Genomic DNA, 27,968 nt, shown 5'->3' on the forward strand with positions numbered 1-27,968 from the left:
AACACAAGCCCGTTCAAACATGTTTCATTACTGAGTGATATGGCAAAGAAAATAAGGACACAGTGTCTGTCCCAATAACACTGCTGATAACTAATGATCACACAGTCATTTGTATGTAAGTTGTCTTTAAATTTAATCACTCCTTTATAAAATCTCCCAATTAATTAGTAAAAGATGGCTTATTTGAATAGCCTAAAACATTGGCCGCTATTTAAACAAGACATTCTAAAAAAGAGAGCAATCACATAATAGTTTATAGTAATTTACAAGTGGATGGTATACATTTAGATACAGAGGTAGAAGTTCACTTTTACAACGTTTCACTAATACACATTTACCAAATTCAAGGCACAAAATAGTTTGCTTTACAAAAAAATACTGTAAAAATGTCATTTGCTGTTCTACAATGTGAATAAAACTTTCAAAAGAATCTTTACACCTTTCCGTATGTATTCCATAGTGTAAGATTTTTTCCCCCTTGCTAATCATAGTTGGCACAAAAACAGGGACGTTTTTAAGTGCACAAGTTCTCACTTTTAGAAACTGTTTCTTTGCAGAGCTGCTATGTATTCTAGATCAAAGTCCAACCAAAGAAATGAAACACAGCAACTGTCTTGGGAAAGGGCACTTTCTGTATGCAGCAAAATTCACAGGTAGAAAATCTATGATTTTTTTTTTTTTTGGATAAATAGGTCTCCGTAAGGAAAGACCTCAGATATACATTTTAAAATTCGACCAACAATTCGGTCGTTGTGACTTTAACAAAGAGACCTGATCACATGACTTTACTGTAACAATCAGACATCCTCTACTTCCAATTGATGGAGATTTCAAAATGCCTTTTTAAAAGGGCTGTATATATACACACACCATGAAAGAGCCACACAGGCTTTGCAAAGCTGAAACTTAGAAAACATGAGAAAATACAGCACTGTCAGTCCTTGAAGTTGCAAGGGTGTCAACTTGCTAGAGATTAATTACAAGAATTAATAAACTCTATGGGAATGAAGGAAAACAAACACATGAAACACAGTCATTATCATCTTGAGACTTCCTGTTCATTCCAAAAATAATAATAATAATGGTGGCCTGGCGACGTCACACAGCCGTTGTCTAAAAGACTGGACTGGTCTTAGGGTTCTGCCTGCAAAGGACCCCGTTGGCAACGACCTAAGCTCACTTCTGCTGATCACGATTTCCAAGTACTCTAGTCAGTTAATTTACACTTTATTTATTCTTGTAAAAAGCTGATTTGAAAAAAAAAACAAAAAAAACATGGATGTAGAATCCAGAGAGTATCAGTCAAGCTGATGTGGGTCGGACTAAGATATCCTGATCGTCTTCTGGTAGAAATGATATTCCATACAAAAAAGACCCTCAGATTCCGTTTTTCGCTTCGTTGTTGTTTGTGGCTTGTTTCCTTTGAGCGATAAAGGGGTACATACACTTGTCTGCTCCTAGGAACCGATACATGCACACAACTGCTTCAAAAGGGAGGATGCTGGAAAAGGAAGAGTCACAGTTAGCAAACGTGAGATATGGTGTGTTTGTTAAATTACAGGGTGGGTGTGGGAAGGCCCGCCGAGGGGGGAGGCCCTCACACTCACCTCTTCATGAAGGTCACGATGTACATGAGGCGGGGCGTGCAGATCATGGGCTGGTCGGTGAGGATGGCCTTCATGGCCTGCTTCACGCAGTAGTCGGGCTTCAGAGGGGGCAGGAAAGGCTCGATTTCTTTCCTGGGAGTTACACATTCAAGATTAAATTAAGAATTCACATAAAATATGGAAGGCTGGAAATACGTATCAAAACACCAAGGGTGATGTTACCTGAGCAATAGGATTTACAATCGGTTTTGTTCACTTCGTTGTGCTTTCACTGTATTTTCCAAATTTTCCTACTGTGAACATATTTTATTTGCATTGTCTGGAAAACAAGTTTTGTTTTGTTTTGTTTTTTTAATAAAAGAAAAGCAGAATTGGTCTGCTTTTCTGTAAAGTGAGAAAGTTGTGTTTTCAAAATGCCTTGGAATGTATTTCAAATTATTATTATTTTTTTCTTTCAATTGAAAAAAGAGAGGGTGTCTGACATAATAAACAGTAAACCCAAACAGGATGCCAAATTAGCATTAAGTGTAGTTCAAATGATGGTGTGTAAACACCGACATAAACCTTCCTGAGAGAAAGAAAATTCAGCTGTGTGCCTCCCTGGATGCCTGGAGAGGAAAAGCCCGGGGCTTTTTTGGGGGGTGGGGGGAGGAGTGAGAGGGGTGGTGTCTCTGAAATGAAGTGCACGGGAGACAGCCTACCTTCAGCTGAATTCATCCAGTTTCCCGTAGAAGTAACTTAACAGAATTTACCCCCCCCACTTTTCATTGTCCAGCCCCCAGAGCTTTGGACACCCGCTGTGATGCTAAATAGGAGACAGAGCTCCTCAGACTCTCTGCAACTGGTTCTTAAGTTTGTAAGAGGCAAAAGCCAAACCAACACACACACACACACACACACAGAAAAAGAGGTGGGGTCCAGTCCACTCCCAGTCTGGACCTGGACTCAGCCTGAGATTGAAATGATTCAAGCCACCTCCACTTACTTCACAGCAGGGCCAGGTTCAGGATGTGTCAAGATTGGCCCTGACCCACGGGGAACTGGCTCACTTATCTCACTTTGTCTTTCAAATTCATCTAAGCAAAGATCTCGCAGTGAGCATGTCTCCGCAAGTGTCCTCTTCGTGAGTCACGGCTTTGTTTATTCTGTGTAGCTCGAGTCAGATGTGACTTGACATGGCTATTCCCACGTGCCTCCTTTCAAAGTGTGGGGGTGTTTTATTTCATTTGTAGAAAATCTCAATGTTTCTTCTCATTCTGTCAGAGTGACTCTAGCTACAGACACTCTCTGCAAAAAGGAAGTTCCCAAATGTGGGAAGGGTCTTTTTGGAAGAAAGGCCACCCTCCTCAGTGGCAGTGACACTGTTCTGTATCCAAACCAAAGTCACATTTATGTGCAAACATGGATGTTAAGGGGCTTCCCAGGTGGTGCAGTGGTAAAGAACCCTCCTGCCAATGCAGAAGATGCAAGAGACGCGGGTTCAATCCCTGGGTTGGGCAGATCCCCTGGAGGGCATAGTAACCTGCTCCAGGATTCTTACCTGGAGGATCCCACGGACAGAGGAGCCTGGTGGGCTACAGTCCATAGGGTTGCAAAGAGTCGGACATGACTGAGGGACTGTGCACTAACTACATTGATGTTAAAGAAAGAAAATCACTTCCAAAGTAGTAGCTTCTAAGTAAAATCCTAGGTATTTGCTCCCTGAAGGACAGAGAGGTCGTTTCCTACTGATGCTCCTTGCCTTCTGCAAATTAATACCAGCCCTTGCTTGTCAATCACACATGCATCAACTTGACAAACCTTGACCAATGAAAACTACACGTGAGCTAAAATGTCAGCTGTGGAAGTGCTAGGCTGCTTACGGTTGGAGATCTGACTGATTTCACATAGTCTCCCAAGATGAAAAGATGGTTTGTTAGAACTGCTAATCGTCAGCATTGAGGCGGGTCCTTTACTGACCTGATTCGGCAGCCCCTGAACATGCCAGTGTCCACCAGGTAAGGGCAGACCAACGTTGTTTTAATTCCATCCTTCTCTGCGGCCTTTAACTCATGGCTCAGGGATTCATGAAAACCCACGACTCCAAATTTACTGGCGCAGTAGTCCTGGGGGCAAAGCACAGAGGGCAGAGGTACTCAGCATAGTGCACATTCCGGACCAAGCCCCAGGCTGCCCCGTTACTCAGGTTACAAGTCTGATACAAAAGGTTACAGGTGACTAAGCAAAAAAAAGGAGAGCATTCTAAAAGACGGGTATCTGATGTGGTTTGGTGCAGAAATAATATTTTCAAAGCAACAGCAGAAACAGATGAACACTTTTTGCCACATCAACGAAGTATCAGATTACTTTGGGGGAAGTTACCACAAAGGAGTCTATGAAAGCTAACAAGCTGGGGCTAAAAATGGAGAGAGGCTCACTTTGAAGTGTCTGGAAAATTTACAAATGGCCTCTTGTTCAGTAAAGGAGACTGAAAAACCAGTTTGTTTAAATTAATGCTAGGAGAACAAAGGAGACTAGAGCTGGAGTTATGAGCTGTTATGATCCAATTTTCTTTTTAAGGGCCAAGTGAAAATGGAAATGATAACTCCACCTTGTAAAACTTCAACTAGAACTCAACCTAAGGACTCACGGTATAGAAAAGAAGTTCTCCATTATCCAACTTTAAATGTAGGAATGGAAATGTACAATACAGAAGCCGTCCTTGCGCATCCTTTTGCATATTCGCATGGGCTGATGTTTCCTATTTTCTGCTACAGGCACCCGTGGGACAAACACGGAACAACACACACATGCATGCTTTGTAACTTGAAGTTGGTGAAGAACAGGGTCTGATTAAGCCCAGTTCCACAGACTTAACATGCGGACACCTCATACCCACCCTAACCATCTCATCTGATGAGATAACACAAGATAGCTCACTTTTGACAAGCTGACCAAAACAGAGTGTCAACCTTTAGCCTCATTTATCTGTTCTCTGGGGCACTGCCAGTGCCCTCCAGTCTCATCTTGACCCTGTGTCTTCCCACTGTCGTCAAGTAAAACTGCTAATGAGAATGGGGCCACACTGAGGACCGGCCCACCTACTCCTGCTGCTGCCGCTGGTCTGTCAAACTAGTGTAAGTTTATGGCAGAATATGTGCAGGTGGTGGGTGCTGGGGTGCACTCCACAAACAGCACACAGGTAGCTTCCAGGGGCTCGTAGGAAAATGAGGGCAGCAGGCATGCTTCTAGGACTGTAGTGTATTTGTGACGAGATGAACTGATTGAAAGAAGGAGATGCTTTATAATGACAAACCTCAACTCCAGCAGTGCTGAACAATCCCAAGGAACTCGCAACTGTCACAATATGACCATGATTAATCTCCAGCATGGTAGGAAGAAAAGCCTTAGTGGTCTGCAAGAAAAGGAAGACGTAAGCTTCAGAAATGACCTATGGATTTCACCTAAAAAACAAAAAAACAACGAAACCAAACCAAACCCCACCAACTCAAGATCATGAAACAAAGTTTTATCCATATAATGCTACATTCCCTAATTTGTTTTAAAATATTTCCCATTTATCAAAAACAGACGATCCCTGAAGCGTCCTGGTTCACTTAGCACCGTGTCATTGGCATGGCAAGCCTATCACAAGCCGTGACCCACAAGACTGTAACACAAGCGCTTTCGGGGACCATGTCCAGAGATGAAAAGAAAGCCATTAGGAGAGGCTCTTTATCACCTTTCAAGTGAGTTATCTGCTAATCTAAACTACTCCTGGGTCAGAGATCTTTTCATGCTTGTGACAGCTGAGTGCAGCATCTCATGGTCTGGGAGGGACCTCCCGCTGCCCACAAATAGGAGGCTCCTGTAATGTTTGCCTCATGACTACGTCTACTCAGCAACAGACCCATGAAGGCTGAGATATTCCAGCAGCATCTTCAAACATCCAAGCTGTATTATCAGAGTCTACTCACAGGAGGTAAAGTATTTTAGGTGTAAAGAAAGAGGGTAAAAGTACAGAATAGTTTTAATGAAAACTGTGTCCTAACGCTAACTTTACATGACAACAGCTCATGGCATCTGACTGACCCAGCTCTGCTGTGGGGTTTCCTGGGGAGTGTCTTTCCCGTGGAGGCAGGTGACCAGCCCTAGGGGGACAGAGCATGTGGCAGAAGCTCCAGGGCAGTGGACCCAGAGGTGGCATCCATTTCTCATTTCACTAAACTTCTCTTTTCCCTCTAGCTTTCATGCCTTCAAGACACAAAGCTGTAATTTTTCTTTTTTTAAATTACTTCAAATTGCTTAAGATAATCTATTAACTACTCCACTAGGCTCCCAACAGTTTTATAACCTGCTTCCTAAAAGAAAGCAGCAAAGAGCAATCCATCTACTGCTGAGTTATATCCCACTGCCAACACAGCTTCCCATGATTTATGAAGTTAAAAAAAAAGCCCAAACACTACCCAGTGGACTTAAAGAAGAGTTGCATTCCCTCCTCAGAGGATTTTCTGGTTAAGACATCACTGAATTTTTGCACACGTATATGATTTGCTCTGATAACTTTTGTGTGGACAAGATCAAACAGTCATTCCATTAATTTTGAAGTTTTTTCCATGTTCCAACCCGTGATGCATTGTCAGATGAAATTTTGTGAAGCAGCCCAAGGTCTTCCCCAGTCTGACTCCTGATCATCATATAACCCCTCGGTCCCCACTTATATCCATGGTGGGCTCTGCACTGTTGTTCCCTGAAAGTCGCTCAGTCATGTCCGACTCTGCAACCCCATGGAATTCTCCAGGCCACAATACTGGAGTGGGTAGCCCTTTCCTTCTCCAGGGGATCTTCCCAACCCAGGGATCGAACCCAGGTCTCCCTCATTGCAGGCGGATTCTTTACCAGCTGAGCCACAAGGGAAGACCAAGAATACTGGAGTGGGTAGCCTATTCCTTCTCCAGCGGACCTTCCCAACCCAGGAATCGAAGAGGTGTCTCCTGCATTGCAGGCAGATTCTTTATCAACTGAGCTACTAGGGAAGCCTGGGTCATGCTTATTCTCATCTGTACAGTTTTACCCGTGAACTCAACTCTTTTCTGACAATCTGCCCCCAAAGTCTTCTTATAAAACTCAAACTGTAATATCAATCACGTATTTACATAGCCTCTCATGCTTTTCAAAGTGCTTTATGTTAATTATGTCATCGGAGCCCCTTAAAAATTCTCTAACACAGGTAGTTAAGAGTGTTAAGTCTTCAATGTTATTCCACTCACCTTGACTTTGTCCATATAACCAGTATCATTCACTGTGACAAATAATTATATGTTCTGTGGTAATTTGGTTTTTTTAATTGTTTTCAGTTTACAGCACCTGCAAACTCTAGGCTTTATAACTTGTACATGAGCACTATATCACAGAATTACAATAAAGTAACATCACAGGGAAACTTATCTACATCAATCTAAACTAAAAACACATCCTTCAGTACTCATGCCTATGAGCCTTCTTTTAAATATCTGATTATAATCAATTGTTTCTAGATTAGCTCAAAAGTATAAAATTTAGTCTTGACGTTATTCAGAGATCACTTCTAAGTATTAATAGTTTCCCTCGTCTTGGAAGAGAAGGATAGATTTAGCATGAAGGTCCTATTTTTAAGTTAAGAAATTAGAAGGACTTGAGAGTAAATCCTAAGCGATTACACACAGTACAGAATACTAGCAGGAATCTGCTATGTGGTTATAACAAATCCGAGTCGCTGACCGTGGTCATCCCCAGCCTGTGTCCATGCTAACTCTACCAGGTGGCCAGCCCTCCCCAGAAACCCAGATGCCCAGTGGGCTGGCTCTAATAACTTCTCCATGTTGGTGCTTGCAGGTGTTAAAGGACTAATCCATATCCCAGCACATATGAAGGCAGGTAACTGTTTTAAGTTCCTCACTGTTTTTAACTTCTTGCAAGGTTCTAAAACGGATTCATGTCCCCTCTAGCCCTGCTGGAATTAACTTATTCCTTCAACCGGTATTTCTTGAACACCTATTACATGCAGGACCTGATTACGATCTGGCCAAGCAATGATGGGGAACACGTGAGCAGGTCTCATTCCTGTCTCTAAGCAGACTTTTATACTCAGATGGCACCAGTGGTAAAGAACCTGCCTGCCAATGCAGGAGACAGAGGAGATGTGGGTTCGATCCTTGGGTTGGAAAGATCTCCTAGAGAAGAGCATGGCAACTCACTCCACTATTCTTGCCTGGAGAATCCTGTGGACAGAGGAGCCTGACGGGTTTCAGTCCATGGGGTTGCAAATAGTTGGACATGACTGAAGCAACTTGGCATACTCACCAGCACCAAACTGTGTTACGTCAGTACAACAAATAGAAAACAGTTCTGGTTCATCCTTCACAAAAGTAGCGTGCTGCAGCTGCATATGCTAAAAAGTCTGATTTGAACCTGCTTCCCCTCCCACCCCACAAAGCAGTTTGGAGGGACATTTAAGCTGCTGGGTTTGTGCTTAAAGGAAATAAGAAAAAAGAACAAGAGAAACAAAAGGATCCAAATATAGCTATGTGACTAAAGTCTTTTCCAACTGTGTGTTGTAAACATATTTTTTAGGGAAACTGGCTTCATTTTAAGTAGCTAGTAAAGTGTGACACAGGTTTGTTTGTTTTAGTATGAAACTTTCTTTAGAGGGAGGGGTTGATTTTTTTTTTTAAAGGGGTGTGGCAAGTCAAAGATTCTTGTAAAATATGTGACTTCTTTTCCCCATCCAGGGACAAATTTGGCCTTCTATAGAAACAAAACCCAGTGTGTCATTATGCTTTTTTACCTTCCAAGGCAAAGGCCTATGTTCATCTAGAAAGGCTCACTACTTACAGGTCTAACACTACAGTTACTACAACTCCTAGCAGACCAGGGACAACACACCAGGCGCTGAGGAAACTGGGAGGGGAAGTGAGCCATTCAAGGGCTGGGTGGCCTTGGGACCCCTACTGATTGCCTTCCAAAGCTGGTGGCCACCACTCAGCTCCTCCTGGGTGCTGGGCGGAGGCAAGCCTGGGGGAAAAGCTTTCATACCAGGGCCGTTCAGGTTTCTTTTTAAACCCAAGTTTGCACGGCTCAGGCTGGAGCCTGATCCACGTGACTGAGCACTGAGGCTGTTAATCATTTCCTTTGCTGCCTGAATGGAGGCGAGCAATTACTGCCCAGGCGTTCTTTCCACAACCAAACCCCTGCCTTGTGTCTGGGGCGCATTACCACATACGCTTTGATCAACACGAAGCCTGGTCCTCATGTTAGGAATAAAAAAAAAAAAAGGCTGTAAATGGGTGGCGAGAAAGCATCGTGTTCTCAGGAACTTTCCAGAGTAACCCGACAAGTTTTCCTTTCTAATTACTCTTGCCCTCGACAGTCTGGTGGGTGACATCTGAGATAGCACATCATATTCTGTCCTTGACACGGTTTGACAGCACAAAGAAACCTGGCACTTTGTAATGAATTACTAATGTGCACAAATATCGTAGCACGCGTGAGGGGGGACCAGCAAGAGGCAAGGCGCTGGTTGCCATGACACCAGTCAGTTCAAGCTCAGGTTCGTGATCTTCAACTTTGTCTCAGACTCGTTAGAAGAACATAAAGAGCAAATCTGCGGCTCACACCCAAAAGGTTTGAGTGTAAATTCACGCACGGGCTGCTCACAGTGAATCTGAGAGGGGCAACTCAGAGAGCCTGCTGAACACCGCTGAAGGATGAATTATCAGGAGTTACCAGCTAGTCAAGGGATCTCTAAAGGAAGTACATTTCATCAGTCACCAGAGTTAGCAGGTCCCAACGGTAGCTGGCAAGGTTAGCCTGATGCTTAGCCTAAGCCTGACTGTGCTGATGGGGACTTCAGGTCCTATTTGGTGGTGATGGTATAATCGCTGAGTCTCTTTGTGATCCTATGGACTGTAGCCGGCCAGGCTCTTCTGTCCAGGCAAGAATACTGGAGTGGGTTGCCGTTTCTCTTCCCCATCCAGGGATCGAACCTGGGTCTCCTGCACTGTAGACAGATTCTTTACTGACTGAGCCACCAGGGAAGCCCGCACTCCAAGATCTGTCCTCTTATTCAAATGTCTGAGACACGGGGGAGGACATCTAGTTTGTTATCAGGAAAACGTGGTTGACTCTTGAGCAGGGCAGGGGTGGGGGGGCTGAGTCAGCAACCAGTATATACCAATTTGTATGTTCAGTGAGACAACTTAGAGTTGGAAGGGACCCAGTGGGATTAGTTTATCTGCAAAAGAGAAAACTTTTAGTAATGGACTCTGGCTAAAAAGTGTGATAAGAGACTTTTGATTACCTGTGTTGAATTTTATCACAAGACTCCAATATCATAACCTGCAACTGGCTGACAGGGTTGCTATGTGACTAAAAAGAAAAGAAAAGAAAGAAGAAGGATATTCAAATGGACACTGACATTGCTATGAAAACATGCTTCGCAAGTTTAATATCTCCATAGCTCCTCAGGGTTCCTCTTCAAAGCATTGGGACCTTTGAAAGATAACTGTAAAGGTCATATTTATAATATAAACAAGAACTTCTTAAACAGAAGTGTGACTGGACATAGACATGACATGTCATATCTTGAGAAATCTTTGAGTGTTAGGTTTACGCCAAATTAACTCCCAACAGTTCCAACCCTCCAGACCATTCTTGGTGCTCTTAATGACAGACTGCAATGCAGAGCCTGCAGCTGCACTGTCAGGACAAATTAACCTAAAGTTAAACAAAAGAGAATGTGAAGAAATGCGGTATCCGGCAAAGTCTGACTCGAGAAATTTCGAGATTGATGACATTTTAAAGGTATAGGTAAAACACTCAGAATATGTTTTCCATATTTGCGAGTTTTTCGAGGTTAATGGACACTGAGCGAGGAGCAAAGCTCATTTCTCACAGTAGGAAAAGGCTACATCCTCTATTTTTGTGCATTTACCTGACTGTCCTGCGGTTAATTCAAGAAAAGGCATCTTAAAAAAAAAATCATTTTGAAGTATTTCTCTCTCACCTGAATGTCCAAAAATAACACAGAAAACTTTCATTTCTAAGTGAAGTCGCTCAGTCGTGTTCGACTCTTTTAGACTTTATGGACTGTGGCTCGCCAGGCTCCTCAGTCCATGGGATTTTCCAGGCAAGAGTACTGGAGTGGGTTGCCATTTCCTTCTCCAGGGAGTCTTTCTGATCCAGGGATCAAACCGGTGTCTCTAGTGTCTCCTGCACTGGCAGGCGGGTTCTATACCACTGCGCCATCTAGGAATCCAACACAAATTCAGAAATTCATGTAATGCGATGACAGCCCTTTTTCCCCTTTCCTGTTTGGGTATGTTTGTAGAGACAAGAAAGATCTCCTGACAAACTGTGCAATAGAGTCTCAAAGATACTGAAGGCTGGAATGAGTCTCAGACTTAACAAGATCAAAGTCTCTATGTGCTTGATATAAAATATTCTCTCTTTAGCTATAGAGAATATGTCATAATCATCAAATTCCTATCAATGTTACATCTACTGTCCTTTTTCTGATTATTCTGAGCCCACAGGGATTGGTTTAACATTTAGAGGCATCAGCAGTTAATACCTAACACACATGCATGAGTCTACTCCTGCAGTTGCCCTGCAACCAAGAAGCTAATAAAAGAGCTGGGCTTTTCAAAGGAACACCTAGATGATGACACCATTAGTTATTCAGCAAAAATAAATGCTTCATTAACTTGCCTTCCCACTGTTAAAACATAGGATGGATCTAGCTTGAGGCAGGGATTCAGATATCAACATTCCCTGACACTTCAGAGTTCACTGTGCAGAAATGCCAGAAAGGAAAGGACTTAAAAACTCAATGTGTCTGGAAAGTACACTGGCCTTTACTGTCCAGAGACCACATAGTTCTGTCAATCACTTAACCTTCCTTGTTAATTGACCTCTCTTGGCTTAACTCATTTGGGAGACAAAAAGGAGATAGCCAAGATTTCTTAGCTCAAAAGTGTGATGATGGCTTATATCCAATCATTCATCCTTCGATTCCCACCACATGTTCAATACACAAGTCTTAACACTGAGGTATTACTTGCCTAAGACTCTCATAAATGACTCAGTAAGGTATCAACTCCATTAGCGCAGTTGCCAGCATCTGGTGAGCAGCAAAAATATCTGTTCATTAAACATTTATATGTTGTCACGACTGTGCCTTTTATAGTAAGATAATTTGAATCCATGCCTCTCATCTAGTAAAAAAAAATTACAATCATTTTTCTGTCTTTTACTTGAGTCCACAGATGCCCAGTGTGTTAAAAGAAACGATGAAAAAAAAAAAGAGCGAGACAATGAATGCTGCCCACTGGTTCCGAAATGCTACATTCCCTGACCCTCCCCCAGCTGAGTCCTAGATGATCAAAGGAGTATGCCATGAGCTCCAGTTCGCGCCCCTTCCCCGATTTAATAACTCTTTATAGAACAGTGAAAATCGCCCGAAAAATTGCAAATAGTCTGCTAACAACAGGTTGTCATTAATCCCTTTGCTTTGCTTTCACATCACCGAAAGTGTAATAAAGACAGATCTTCCCAAGGGCAGGGGCTTCAATTCTGCTCCAGAGACTGGTAACCACTTCCGGGAGGCTCATCCACAGGCACAAGGGCTCAGCCACTGCCTAGGTGGCAGGACGCCCCCCACCCCCACCCCACCCCCGCCGCCAAACCACAGCCCAGCAAGGCCCCCATGATCACTTTCTGTCATCTCTTGTACTTCATATGTGCAAAGAGTTCAAATTCTTCTCTACCTTCTAGGGTGCTTATTGTAGGAGTCTTTGTAAAAAATCAAATCTTTACCTAAACTCAAGGTACATCTCATCAAGAGCTTACTCCTAAAAACTTTCCTTATTCTTAGGCATGCACTGTAACAATTCAGAACTCACTCACTGTGTATGAGGGTCTATGAGGCACCTGTATTGTGCTAGGTATTGTTTAAAAACATCTTTGCAATCGCATGGACTGTAGCCTGCCAGACTCCTCTGCCGATGGGATTTACTAGGCAAGAATCCTGGAGTGGGTTGCCATCTCCTCCTCCAGGGGATCTTGCTAACCCAGGGATCAAACCCACACATCTTCTGCACTGGCAGGCAGATTCTTTACCACTGAGCAACCTGGGAAGCCCTTCTGAAACAAACTTAAGGATTGTAAAAGCCATGTTTTCTAGAAATCGGTTCTCAAACTACGCTATACATTGGAATCATCTGGGGAAGTTCCTTCTGATGCTGGGGCACACCCTGGACCAGTTATATCCTGGAGGGAGTCCAGCACCGGAGCCAGCGTTCCCCAGGTGACTCTGTTGTGCAGCTGCATTTGAGAGCCTAAGAAGAGAGTCATCTTGCCCTTAGCGCCACTGACATTTTGTGTTGGATGATGTTATGCTGTGGGAGGGCTGTCTTGTGCATTGTAGGATGTTAGGCAGTATCTCCGGCCTCTACCCACTAGATGCCAGAAATAACCGCACCAGTTCTGACCCAGGAAAATGTCTTTAGATGTGGCCAAATGCCCCTGGTGAGGAAGAGTCCCCATGAGAACCACTCTTTAGAAGGAATTCGCACATTAGTAAACTAGGTTCCATGTGGTCCAGTGATGATTTTTTCTGAGCTCTAATTCTCATACTGTCATCACATTTTCTAGCTTTGAAAGACATTCTAGACTTTAAAAAAAAAATCACAACTTAAATTCACAACTTATATTCAATCACTTGTTGATTGGGTTAGGCTCAAAAGCCCATTCTTTCTGGTTTACATGTCAAAACCTTCACCACTCTAGCACTCACTTCAGAAATACTGTTGAAGGTAAATAATGCTGACAATTTGCAGGGACCAGGAGTGGAGGAGGGGGATGCACAAGAGGCAAGGCCTCTGCCCTCCTGCAACTTGTTTTCAGTTGTTTTGGTCCTAGGCAGGAAGAACATAGCTCTTCAGCACACTGTGAAACTCCACCCTGGGCACAGCAACCAAGGGGAGGAGTGGGCAAGAGAGCATCTTTTAACAATGGCCTGGAACCACAAAAACAAAACAAACAAAATCCTAGACAAGGATGGACCCCAGCATCCATGGTCTGGCATTTTTCTAGTCTACAAAATTCCTAAAGGACTAACTAGCTCTGGGGAAAAAACATGCAGAGACTACTGAGAAGGTGGGAACGGAAATACACGCTCAAGAGCAGCTCCTCCACTAACTGTGGTGTGACAAGAACCACTTGGCATCTAAATCAAGGGCAGACCCTGACCCAGGAGGTCCGGGAGAGGCCTAAGCCTCCTAATGTGCAGCCTGGCAGGTAACACTACTGCTCTGGACCGCAGGCTGAGCAGAAGGTTGCAGTGTGAGCCAGCTAATGTCTACTCCAAATGTCAAGTGGCTTCAAATAGATTTCTCCTAGAAATTCAACAAAAAAGGCAGACTAATTTCTCTGCCCTCTCTCCTATCTGTGTTCTCTGAACCAGGGTATCTGGGGTTGAGAGGTCCTGTTCTTCACTCCACACATCCTTTCCCCAATAATGTTTTGTCAGACAAACACCAGTTCATATTGATGTCAAGAGCCCTGGGAGATTTGTATGGACAACGATGGGAGCTTATAGGTTGACTGTTTGGTTTGAATGTGTGTGTCCCTCCAAAATTCATGCTGAAACCTAATGCCCAATGTGATGTTGCTGGGTCATGAGGGTAGAGCCCTCATGAATGGGATATGTGCCCTTGTAAAAGAGACCCTTCCCCCTTCCACCATGTGATACAGCAAAGACAGCTGTCTAGAAACCAGGGAATGGGTCCTCACCAGACAACCCATCTCCCAGAGCCTTGACTTTGACCTCGTCCAGCCTCCAGAACTGTAAGCAAAAAGTTCCTGTTCTTTATATGCCCCTTAGTCCATGGTACTCTGCTCAAGGTGCCCAAATGGACTAAGACACCCCCATCCGCATTAGAACAAGCTCTCAAAAAGAGATCCAGAAGACTTCAAAATCCTTTCCCCTTATCTACAGAGCTTTGATGGCTTAGTTTTCAAGGCAAGGAATTTAGACCTTTTTAGCCTCAGTATTCACCTTTAAAAATTTTCCACATTTAGTTTTTGAGGTTTTCATGCTTTGATTAGCCTACGAGAAAACCCTAATAGGAAAAGAACTATTCCTTTAAAAATCAGATGCTTAGTCCACAAGTTGGGACACTATCAGCTGGCCAAAGCTGCACAATTTTGAGAATCCATGATTACATTTTCTAAGCAAAGCTCGTGGAGTTATCTGGAATTCTGATCTCATAAGATTATTATATAACAGAATAAAGGTTTTACATTTTCCAGGAGATAAGCCTAGAACAAACCAACAAAAACCAAAACTCAAATCACACTGTTAATTGACATTTCAGTACCAAGTATTTACAGAACTTTCTTCAGCCGGTCCATCTAGAAGAGCCCTTTTTATTCATTACTTTCTGTGTCTGTCAGTGCTGACCTGCAAATTAGGAAGAGAAGGAAGCTGGGTGGCTAAGGATATACCACACTCTCCTTAATGAAGTAACCACCTCAGCTACAGACGACAGAAAATTATGGAAAAACACATGAACTGGGCTTTAGTAATAAAATTGTAGTGTGGTACTGGTTCTTTATAATTTTACATGCTTATCTAATTTATGGAGCAGACTTTTGGGGATATTAGGGTTAATTAGTCATTGCTAAACTAACCATGCTAATAAAAAAAAAAAAAAAAGAACATTTAAAGGTGTATTCATACATTATACCACAGGGCACAAGCCTAAGTGACTCACAGGAGAATTTACCTTAGAACATGTGGCCTGGAGAAGTATCTGCAGAGCTACTACACTGAGGTCCTGGGCTTCCCTAGTGGCTTAGATGGTAAAGAATCTGCTTGCAATGTGGGAAGACCTTGGTTCGATCCCTGGGTCAGGAAGGATCCCCTGGAGAAGGGAATGGCTATACTCCAGTATTCTTGCCTGGAGAATTCCATGGACAGAGAAGTCTGATGAGCTACAGTCCGGGTCGCAAAGAGCCTGACATGACTGAGTGCTCACACACAAACTAAGGTCCTGGGCTGAGGGTCTAGGTCCTAGATTCTTCCTTCCCCAGTGGAGCCCTTACGCAAGTCCCATAGCCTCTCTCGGTTTGTCTCCTCATCCATAAAAATGTGGATAATGGCTCTACTTAATTGAGAGTTGCTGTGAGGAGCAAATGAGAGAAGAGCGTTCATGAAAGGGTTTTGTAAAATTTAAGCGCTATATAAAAGTACAGTAAATGCACCCAAGGCTAATCAAGCATATATTTATAGGGTACTTGGGTTAGAAGTGCTATCTATTTTTGGTTATGTTGTTTCTTCAAGTTCCTGCCAGTTCCAGGTTCTTACCATGTATGGTTCCCAGGCCCCCTGCCCTCCGGGCAGTGTCAGACCACACTTCCGGCAAAAACCCCGCACTGGACCACCAGAAGCGGTCTCACACACCCGGGGCTGAAAGCTGCCCGCCCTCTTCCTCCAGGATCCTGGGAGATGCTCAGAAACAACAGACACTTTCCAGTAACACTTCTCTTCCTCCAGAATCCTGGGAGATGCTCGGGAACCACACACACTTTCCGGTAACACCTCTTCCCTTCCTCCAGGATCCTGGGAGATGCTCAGAAACAACAGACACTTTCCAGTAACACCTCTTCTCTAATCCTTTTCTTCAGTTCTGTTCTAAGGGTCAGAGAACCACCGTTTCAAAATACAAATGACACTGCTTGATGAAGGGGAGTCCAGCAAATATAAAAATACTAAAAGTCAGTCTGAACTATTTAACAATAATTTATCAGACCTGAGGTTTCTCTTTCCAGAGAGATTACAGAACTATCCTCATTAAAGAGAACCTTGAGAAATCAGTAGGGGGCAGTATGTTAATTACAATTTGCAGGTGGGAAAAAATTCAGGCTTTGAATTTGAAGTTTTCACTTGTCCTCAAGCTACCCATGTGCTTACATAAGTTACACCACAAATATTTTCCCAGTTACACTGATTTGGGAAGTGTTATTTTGAGCCTCATTGTTTAGAGTAACACTGAGAAGCTGAACCGTGTTAATATTCAGCAATTCCAGTACTAAGCCATTTGAAGGCAAGGCAAGAAATTCACATTTTTATGCAAGCGGCAAATGAGAAACACTTTGGTTTCCACAAGCCCCCCAAAATGCCAGTGCTTCCAATTTTAACACTGCTGCCACCTTTCACACATCTTTGTGGGATCTTTGGAAGTTTCACCCACCAAGTCATGTTGTGTTTCCAAATGTGAATTCACTGTAAGTGGCTTGTCAGTTGGGCTCATTTGACAGCACTCAAGTTTGCGGCAGTAATTGCCCTTCCTTGTTCAATATTCTAGCAGCATTTGCTGCCGTGTTGGAAGTCTTATCATCATTATGAGAGGATATTTTTTTTTTTTTTTCTCCCCGTGGTTCACTTAATTTTAGCTTCAGAGCATTTAGGAAAATGGTCCCTGACAGGTGTGAACTTGAGTTTTGAGGGACTTGACAAATAAAGTGAAAAAGAAAAAGAAACACCCCGGGAGCAGGCCATGCTGGATAAGAGCAAGTAAAAGACAGTGGCATCCTTTTGTCAGAAGGCATGTCAGAAGGCATGCCCGCCGGTGCTGTGATGGCGTAAGCCTGTGCAAACCCAGAGGTCCAGGTGATGGGAACTGGCTGGCCAGGTATGGCAGGGTGAACGAGATTAGGTCCTAAGGCCATGCTCTGACAACAATTACTCTAAACAGTGGTGTCTGATCAGGGTTAGACCACAATCTGGGAGGTTCTCTGAGACAGCCCTATCATGGGGCCCAGCTGTATGCTTTACCTGTCTACTGTATATTTTCAAAGAAAGAATTAAAAGATTCCATCCTCTGAGTAACTTTCTGGTTATGCTTACAAGGGGTCTCTGCCTAGGTCAGTTGATAGAACTTTAAGAAGGGGTTAGTTCTTTGAATAGCCAACTACACCAGTAACTTCTGAGATAAGAAATCACTAATTAAACCAAGGGAGATTAACACATTTTAATCCGATCCCTGGAGTTACAGGCTCAAAACACTGGATTTAACCCCTGCAGCTGAGGCAGGGAACAGGTCCCTATTTCTTAAGGACTCTCAAGAGTTTGTCACACTCCAGAGATGAACAACAAAAGGCCCTTTATCTTGGAACAACTAGTGGCTCTGTGTGGGGAAGGAAGACATAAATTCACCCTGCCAGGACACCCCCTAGTGGAATTTCAGCATAGTACAATTTGGGGGTCCAAAACCATCCCCGGTGTTTTGGACTTAACACAGCCTCTGGAGCACTTTTCCAAGTCCAGAGGCTGTAGCTGCACCATCCACGGTCAGGAGCCTTCTTCCTCACTGAGCACTCCCACACAAGCGCACGAACCACACACATCATCTCTCCATCCAGTCACATAGGCAGATTGCCGGATTAGGCAGAGACAAGTTGCCTACTTATCATTTCAGTTTCTGAAAGAACTAGAACAAGAATTTTAGATGAATCTGCTATTAATATTCCTTAACTCAAGGGGGAAAAAAAAACATTAAAAAAGAGTTTCCTACTGAAAAAAAATTATTCCCCCTCCCTATTGAGGGTATTAAACTGCTTGGAAGGAGTTTTCCGATTGTCACATCTTACGTATGTTCAAATTACTCAAGTCAATTCACTAGAATTTGCCAAAGATCCTGAAAATCTGAAAAATGGTTAAGGTAAAGATAAATGTTGTTTTCAAACTGTGGTGCTGGAGAGGACTCTTGAAAGTTCCTCGGACTGCAAGGAGATCAAACCAGTCAATCCTAAAGGAAATCAACCCTGAATATTCACTGGAAGGACTGATGCTGAAGCTCCAATACTTTGGCCACCTGATACGAAGAGCTAACTCACTGGAAAAGACCCTGATGCTGGGAAAGACTGAAGGCAGGAGAACGGGTGATAGAGGATGAGATGGTTGGATGGCATCACCGGCTCAATGGACATGAGTCTGAGCAAGCTCCAGGAAATAGTGAAGGATAGGGAAGCCTGGCCTGCTGCAGTCCATGGGGTCCCAAAGAGTCGAAGACAACTCAGTGACTGAGCAACAACAAAAGACAAATGTAGAAGAGAATACACTGAGAATGTGAGCAGTTAAGCATTTAAGCACAGGGTCTGCAGCCACGCTCTGGGCCACGGTGACCTGATCCTGCAGCCAATCGAATGGCTGAGGACTCTGCCAGGTGCTCCCCACTCAGTCTTTCTGAAAAAGCTAGTCCGGCAGTGTCAGCATTAGCGCAGGTTAACGAATGCTGCCACTCTGACGTGCCCTGTAGGTTAATGTCTACTTGGGCAGATACTGGATAAAGCCCTGGATGTAGAAATAATGAAGGAGAAAAGAACATCAATTTTGCTTCCAAAAACCAAGATTAAACAGCACATAATCAAACAAGAGAGTGCCATTCCCTGAACAAGGAACATGCAACTATTCTATTTCACAAAGACTGCCCCCTTTGGTATATCAAGACCCTATGAAGTTAATGTGAAAAGATTTCAAATGTGTTCATTTTTCTTTCTCAGGAGTAGTGATACATTTTGTCTGAACTATTCAACTTTTGTCCCCGAGGAAGACGGGACCCAAATGGTAGGAGAGGTGAGTGTGCCGGCCCCTTCAGGCCCAGTGAGGCGATGGGCTTGGCAGGCAGGTGGAAATCGGCTTTGGAAGGCTGGAGCTGCCATGCTAACGAACCTGGACTTCACTCTGTGAACAATATGGTCACGCAAGGGCTTGGGGTAAGGTTCTAGTCAGCATAATCTTTAAGTAGGCATACGAGCAATTCAAGTCTGCTTAGGTACCCTCAGGTTGGCGAACAAAGGCTGGAAACAGGAAGAGAAGTTCACAGATTCTTTGCAGAGACCAGGCAAGAGGTGACGGAAGCACAGAGGAGGATGTGGCAATGGAAAGGAGAGGATCAAAGTACACAGTTTGGTGACCCACGAGTGTATGCAGGATGGAGGATTAAAGACATTGCTGATGTTTCCAGGCCTGGCATCTGCCACACACCAGGGGATTCAAGACGGGGCAAAGAGGAATCGCTTTCCATTTTGAGATTTGCTGGTTTTAGGGAATGCGTGGAAGAGGCAAGACAGTTGTATGAACTGGGAACTCTCAGAAATCACAGTCAAAGCCACTGAAATAAAGAGACTACCCAGCTTGAGGAGCACAGTGAGAAGCGGTCTGAGCATGCCATACTAGACAGCCCTCAGATCTTGGAAGCAGGGAGAAGAGAGAACTGGGAAGATGAGAGGAGAAGCAGGAGAAAGTGGGCTTATCATGGCAGCAAGAGCGCCAGCATCTCAAAGAGATGCTTGACGGGCTCACTTTCGGTAGAAAGGTCATGCCACACACTGGATGTGGCCATTAAATAAGTCCCTGCCATTTTCTCATATGACATCGGTTACTTGGCAGTTGTTTTCCAAACAACTGAGATAACCAGATTACAACATATATCAAAGGTGCTAGGAAGATTTTTGTAGGATGGTTCCCTGCTCACACCGGTTACTTATCATGTCATAGATGTTTATTTCTAGTAGCACTAGATTTGGGTCCAGCATGTAATGTATCAAATATAGACACTTGAGCTCAATGAGCACGTGATCTTATTTTATGTTAGGAAAGAAGGCTATGAAATGACCCTGATAGGAATGTACAGAGTTCCAGGTACCCAAGCAGTTGCTATCTAAGAGACATTTTACTCGGTTTTTAACTGTGACCATGAGAATAACATGAAGTATGCTGACCCTATGTCAGTTTACAATTCGGTCCAAGACACAAAAAGTTTATTGCAGAAGCTCAAAACATTTGATGTTTATGCATATGAATTTATTTAATAACAAAAGCCAGCTTTAGTACAGACTTGAAAATGCATTACGACTTTCACATTTTTAGTCGCTGTCCTAAGACAGGAAAACAATACTCTATAAAATATTTACCCTAAGAATTCTTAATATTACATTTTGGAGGAGGAAGTATCAGCTACATAGTTTTATAAGAATACTTTAGAAGTGATTTTTTTTTTAAATTCCAAATCCAAGAAGCCACAAACAAAACTAGATTTCTCTAACCAGAGGACAGAGGAATACAGTATTTGAGATTAAAAACCAATAAATCACGTAAGAACTTCAACATTAATGATTAGGGACCATTCATGAGATATTAGGTACAACCATAGCACTAATGTCTTTAAGTGCTACATTACTCAGATCTAACTGGTAGGCTTTTACTTTTCCTGGATGGATTTTAACTAAATAGACTTTAGACACTTGGATATAGATAAATGCCCAATTCAGTAATTAGTATTTTAAAACTGTGAAACCTTTTAAGTTAAGTGGTCTATTAATTAACTACCAATTATCTTGTCTGACTATCATATCAATAGAAGTAAATTACCGACTAGCAATTTGACAGATTTAGCCCTTTACCATGCAAAATTTCTTTAGAACATAAAAAGGCCTGGAGTTAAATGCTTTTGCTTCCCCCTTTTGGTTAATCGGGGATCAATTTGCTGCTCATGTATAAATGCCAAATGCAGCTCTTTGGTCAAAAAGGACCTACAGATAAATTCTGTCTTTTAGAAATGACAAGTTATGATTTTTTTTTTCCTTTTAAAGATTCCCTTTAAAAATAACAAGTGAAGCAAAATATTAATGTTTTTTGGAGAAACATGGGTTTGTAGCTCCTATGTGGAGGCCAGTTCTCCATATTTCAAAGGATACTAGAGAAGTATTTTCAAGTTTCTGCCTCTTACCCAGATACAGAGTGAGTCTGAATAGATATGGTTTCTCTGATTTATGCCAAAAGTCAAGAGCATTGTATTGCACACATTCCCATGTTCTTGTCCTAACTGAATCTTGCACAACAGATGATGCTGATTAAAACCTACCCACTAAATCTATTACTTCTTGACTGGTAACCAAGACAAGGTTCCGAGGAGAGCTGCTGGGCTAGAAGAACCCTGAGTATCATAGCTTTGTGAGCCCATGGACTGTAGCCTGCCAGGCTCCTTTGTCCATGGGATTCTTCAGGCAAGAATAGTAGAGTGGATTGCTGTTCCCTTCTCCAGGGGATCTTCCTGACCCAGAGATCAAATCTGGGTCTCCTGCATTGAGGGCAGATCTTTCACTGTCTAAGCCACCAAGTAAGCCCAGAGCAGACCGGAGGGCTGTGCAAAATAATGCTAAGTACTGCAAACACTTCTAATGGGTATGGAAATAGGTCCAAGGCTGAGAAGCAAGAAAGGAATTGCATCACAGACTTAGAGAATGAACTTATGGTTTCCAGGAATGGGGGAAGGATGGGGGGAAAGGATAGTTAAGGAGTATGGGATGGACATGTACACACTGCTGTATTTAAAATGCAAAACCAACAAGGACCTACTGTATAGCACATAGAACTCTGCTCAATGTAATGTGGCAGCCTGGATGGGAGGGGAGTTTGGGGGAGAATGGATACATGTACATGTATGGCTGAGTCTCTTTGCAGTCCATGTGAAACTATTACAACCTTGTTAATTGGCTACACTCCAGTATAAAAGTTTAAAAAAAAATCAAAAAAGAAATGAACCATGGCCAGAATCCTCTCCTTGAGGCTCAGCTAGAAACAGGAATGACTGCCATATATTCGAACTGAGCTGATTTAAACTTATCTATCAACCACCAGCCTTGCACCAACAAGCAGAGTCAATATACTATAGGAAAAAGCAAGCTTACAGGTGGGCCGGAGAATGGAAAAGTTGTGGATGAAAACAAAAGGAGAGACACGCGGTAACAAACATAAGATCCCTCACTTTGAGATCCTGTCAATCTTCCGCAGCTTGAATTAGTCCAACATAATGCTTACCTTTTGAAACTTCAGAAGCCAGACTCATGGGAGCATTCTCTGAGTAGGTGATCTTCTAAATATTTAAGCAGAAGCCTAGCCTCTACTATCAAACATTTACTAAGTGACTAAGAGTAGAGTTCTGTTCCTGGCAGAGGAAAACAAACAGAGGTCCGTAACAAGTTGCCTTCAGACAGCGTGCCATCTACCTGGGGCTCCGGGGGAGCAATGGATCAGGAGGTACCCCAGAGAGCACACAGCAGGCACAAAGGACGAGGACGACAACAAACAGCGCGAGAGATCAACAGAAAGAAGAGCTCAGTTATTCAGCTGCAGCTTCATCAGAAAACAAAGGGCTGGACAAGATGGTCTCTCAGGATCCTTGTGGCTCCAACACATCAAAACACGAGAAAAGGGCCAGAGTGAGGATGCAGGTCATAGGAAGAACCTGAGCTAGCTCTGAAAAGATGTCTAGAGCGGAGCAGACGGCCTTCCAGGCCGGGGGAGTGGTACAAGGGGTGGTTTGAAATCGGAGCACCCACAGTGAACATCCACTCGGTTTCTAGTTCATTGCCTATGACTGTAGAGCTGGGTCAGGATCAACACACTGCTGATTATGTTATGAACACAGACATCAACTGCTACTTAAAAAGTCTGGCTCAAGGTGACCTGTTCCAATCACTGAACGAGTCTTGGCTCAGATGATCCACTCTTTAAAATGTATGGGGCAACTACTTTTCCCCACCCGGATGCAGTAAAAAGACACTGTGCTAGTTACCTTTTTCTGGAAGGAAAGCAGCACATGACAGTACATCTTGGAACAGTTACCACGAACATTTTCACCTAAGGGGACTACTGGAAGGGAAGCTGAATTCAGGTGGTTCTTAGACTACTCGATGCCCTCCCCCAAAGAAATCACTATAAAATTATAGTAAGTTGTCTTCTAAATGTTGGCTTGCTAGATTTCTTCCTAAATGGTTTGTAAGTCTTGGCAAGAAGTCAGAAACTCCAACTCTTAAAATGAATTTTCTGACTCAATTTTGAAAATAAATTCTGAGGTTTAGATGCTTAAGGGAAAAACAGCTGGAGAATTCAGGAGCCTCCCATAGTTTAATATGAAGTGACGTCATTCCTGTCAAAGCATCCAAGAACTCCCTAAATTGTGCAGTTAAACAACATTTCCAAGCAAAGGAAGGACTCTGGGAAGGTGGCACATTCCTCATTGGTAGAGAGAGAGATTTGGTGCCACAAAAATTTTTCTGTTCAAAATTTAATTTCCTCCTTAGGTTAGAAAGTCTATCAACTGATGTGCATTTTTAAAGCTGAGGCTATGGATTTTTTATGCCTAAGATACTTGACTTGGCTCTCTTTTTATAGGATGTCTGACAAAAAGAAGCTTTCCTCTTACTAGTACCTAACTTCAGATTGTACAGGGTTTTTCTAAAAATCTGGTTATGTGTGACATTGTACAATTCAGCAAAATAATCAAGCAGGGCAATTGGGCACGGTGGTTAAACTTCAGAGTACTTTGTGGAGGTAAAGGTTCACAGTTTGGAAATGCATCATCTCAGAAGTGACTGGGAAAAAAAGAACAATCCTGGTGCCCATGGTTCATAACTAGTCAACTGATGGCTAGAGCTCTGTTTAAGAATGACAAATGGACTGAAATCAGATGCAGTTGCTAAGGCAGCCTCATCCTCACCAGGTTTTAAATATGAAAACTACAGTCTACCTGCAATTTATGTACATCTTTTATTTCAAGTGGTGGCTATTTGATTTACTCCAAATTATAAACACACAAGATTCCTGATGAACTGTGTTGCCAAGTTTATTCTCTTGCGCTGGCTTTTACCCACCTGATCAGCTGCCCCATTTCTGCGGCCCCCACGGGAACAGAATTTTTATTCAGTGTCCCATTCCCACTGCGCACCACACATACGCATCTACATGTGTGCACGCGCACACACAAAACACACTTGAAGCCCTCCAAACTGTATTTGGCAACCTTACGCGCTTAAAACATAGGTATGAGTTAGCGTCTATCATTTATACATTCATTTTTAGAGCTTTGGAAATGATTTAAAGCTCACGCTTGAATATACAACACTGAAATGAGCTTCTGCGGGGATCAGAGAAATGGCTTACTGTTCAAGGAGCAATGTTTCAACGAGTACTTCTAAAGCCAGATTAAGTTTTTAAGCAGTTGCTAAAAAATTAATGAGGTTTAATGTGACCTATTTAGGAGAAACAGTTCTTTATTGTGTTCTGTTAGAAGACTAATCCGCCTATGAGACAACAAATAAACAAAAATCCTATTTCCTTATCCCTTCTTTATTGGATCCCACCTGCCTACAAAAGTAAAAGGGGGTTAGAAGACCATAAAGTGGGTCAAGAGCGTACAGTTAAAGGGGAGAGCGTCACGCCTACTGTTAGAAAAGGTCAGCTGGCACACCGGGATAAGTTATGCCCCCGAGCAGAAGGCCCTCTCTCTCATCTATTTAGATGAGGTAATAGTTCTATGATGACTGGAGGCTGAAATGGTTCAAGTCCCTGTTTTGCCAGGTCTCAACCCCTCTGCCCCCTACAGAGGGACTCTGTGGTCCTTTCAGAGTGACTTCTTAGAGATATATCTTCTAAGCTGAGAAAGTTCTGAGATATGCCCCAATATGCCACAGACCCTGGGGATAGTCAGTGGATGGTAAGTGGCTGCCAGGGTGGCCTGACCACTCCCACCGGACCACAGATGCTGATCTCAGAATCTTTGGCGCTTTCTGAAATGTGGCTCAGCAGTAATTTGGAAGCCTAAACTCTGACTTTAGGAATTCATAAGAACAACTGATGTTTTACAAACTCAACAGAAAGTAAAATAAACAAACCCAGGGTTTTATACTCCCTCTTGTTATTTTTATGGCAATCTTTCAAACTAGTTCAAAATGTTCAGTCCTCTACCCTCTCCAGAAGTTCTGAATTGGGAGTGGGGGGCGGGGGGAGGAAAACAACCACTTAATAGTAACCAGCATACACTGTAATTCACCAGGGGGTGAAGAGAGAGTTGGAAGGAAGCTTTGTGGGTGAAAGAGTGCAGGTGGCTTTCAGGCTGGTACTGAAATCTCGCTCTTTCCCAACCTTCTTGCTGAGTATGGCCCAATAATAAAAACAAGGATGTTTATATTTACCCAGAAGTGTGCGTGGCAATTGACCATCATGGTTCTCTCAATGAGCTCATCGGGACATTCCAGGAGGTGATGCCCAGACACCACACCGGCGTTATTGACCAGGACAGAGACCTCACCGACTTCCTTCCGGACCCTTTCCGCTGTCAGGTACACGTTCTCCCTCTTTCCCACATCACAGGTGTAGGTAAAAACCTGCAAGTTACAGTGGGGCAGAATTTCTTCCTCACCATTCCCAGCTGTCCTCAGAAGTCCAGATGAAGGGAAAAAAAATGGAACAGAGAAGGGACAGGAGGGGGGGTGCAAAACATGAGTCACGTGGCCATAGTAGGACAAAGATCACACAAAACAAAAATACTACAGTGAGCTTCAAGTTTCTAACACCATAAGGCTTGCCAATGACTGCACTTACAGCTGCCTTCCTCCCTCTAGTCTTTGGGAATTATAGCAATTTACTGGATAACTTTGCTTAGGGGAAAATCATGTAATTGTGACCAGCCCAATACAAGTCAGACCTCATGGGACTGGCTTTCTGGAGCTAAAGACACCTGGAATGAACAGATCTCAGCCCAGAGAGTAACACCTCCTCCTCCCAAACACACACACACAGACTCCTCTTTGGGGGGAACAGTGGTCAGAAGCAGCTCTTACTCTATTTAGTCTGTCTGCGAGCCCCGAGGCTCACAAATCAAAACTGTAATTAATAATCTGAACTCAGCCAAAGTCCAGAAATGAACCGAATTTGTTACAACAAAGTGAGGATCACACTGATTGGTCCTATCTGGAGTAGCTAAAACCCCCAAGCAGCAGCCTTACATAAACTGAGTTGACAGGTAAATGTGTGATTTTCCTGTATAAGAACTCAATCTAAAAACCTGATCTCTTCTCTGGAAAACAACCACCTTTCTCTTTTAGGTTTGGGCAGGGAGCACAGAAATCTGTTTGCTACCCTCATACCAATGGAGATGTACCAGTTTTAACCTTTGATTTTCTGACATAAAAGACAGGTGCCAAAAATTTTGGTGACAAATGATCGATATCGGGGAGGGGTGGTGTACAAGTTAATTCTCCCAATATAATTCGGTGTTTTCTCTGGAAATGAAAAAACTGTCAAAAAGCAAGAGCCATTATCAAATCCAGACCGATACTTATGGTCGGTTATGTTTTCCACTTTGGCTTTTTTTTTTTTAAGTCTCAGACTCAGGTTAGTTAATAAATACCCAGAAATGCAGATTTCCTAAGGTTATCAAAAACATGGAATTAATTTTACAATAAGGCTTAAATCCTTCAAGCGTTTTCCCTTAAGAGGCCGGGTGTCTTTCAATCGGGCTGAGTATGTAACTCAAGCACTGACTTAACATCTCCGGTGCAACAATGTTAATTATTTTCCCGTGGCTAAACCTATAGTGAAATCATCAATGCTGCCCTCGTCTCAGCCCTTCAGACAGCAGTAACTTACGCGTATGTATCAATGAGAGAGTCTGAGAACAACTTCCCAAAGACACTAGTTTCTCCTTCCCAAACGAGACTGAGACATCTCTTTAGGATTCAAACCGGGGGTCCCAAGTTCCCTTGCCCTGCTTAGACTCTGAGGGCTTAGGAAAGCCCACAGTCTTCCCCAAAGGGACTGGACCTCCGTTAAGACCGGGCTTTGGCACACTTTCTCCCTTCTGATACAGAAGGGCTCATGCCCCTGATCAGGGGGCAAATTCCACTCGCGGAAGCCTGGGCTGCAGGGGGTAGGGTGCTCTTCCTCGAGAGCAGGACCGGCTGTGACAGTGGGGTTCCGGCGCCCTCAGGGGGAGGGCGCGGGGGTGGGAAGAGGCTTGACCCAACAATGCCGCGGGCGCCGGTCCGAGTTACCTTGCAGCGCCGCGGCGTCGGCCGCCTCCAGGTCGCGGTAGATGTGGCGCACCATGCCCGCCGTCTCCTCGTTGCTCTGGGTGTTGATGTCCCAGAGCACCAGCAGCGCCCGGCGTCGGGCGAACTCGAGCGCGAAGAGGCGGCCCAGGCCGCTGCCGGCGCCCGTAATGAGGCACACCTGGCCGGCCACGCTCTTCTCCTTGGGCCGCACCAACCAGCGCGCAGCGGCCAGCACGAACGCCCAAAGCACTTTGAAAGTGACCACGAAGAACTCCACCACGATGTTCATCGCGACGTCCCGGGGGAGCCCCAGTACGAGCCCAGCGCCTGCGTCCGCCCCCCTCCCCGAGCTGCCCCGGGGGCGCTGGTCAGAGCTGCTGGGACCCGAAGGCTGCGCCCCGCGCCCGCCCTCGGGGTGCCCGCCGGGCTGGAGTGCGCGGCGCC

At 43.8% G+C, this 27,968-nt stretch overlaps 1 protein-coding gene across 1 annotated transcript; it reads right to left on the reverse strand.

Moving 5' to 3' along the window:
* Positions 1-116: 116 nt before the first annotated feature.
* RDH10 (retinol dehydrogenase 10) lies at positions 117-27,826 on the reverse strand. Its single transcript, XM_005907516.2, has 6 exons — positions 27,525-27,826; positions 25,665-25,900; positions 4,903-5,001; positions 3,567-3,712; positions 1,608-1,739; positions 117-1,501 (listed from the first exon to the last, which is right to left on the reverse strand). Exons 1-6 carry the CDS (start codon positions 27,811-27,813, stop codon positions 1,378-1,380), a joined length of 1,026 nt encoding a protein of 341 aa, XP_005907578.1. The 5' UTR covers positions 27,814-27,826; the 3' UTR covers positions 117-1,377.
* Between the last annotated feature and the right edge of the window lie 142 nt (positions 27,827-27,968).

The sequence above is a fragment of the Bos mutus genome, chromosome 14, assembly GCF_027580195.1.
Source record: "Bos mutus isolate GX-2022 chromosome 14, NWIPB_WYAK_1.1, whole genome shotgun sequence".
Taxonomy (NCBI): Eukaryota; Metazoa; Chordata; class Mammalia; order Artiodactyla; family Bovidae; genus Bos; species Bos mutus.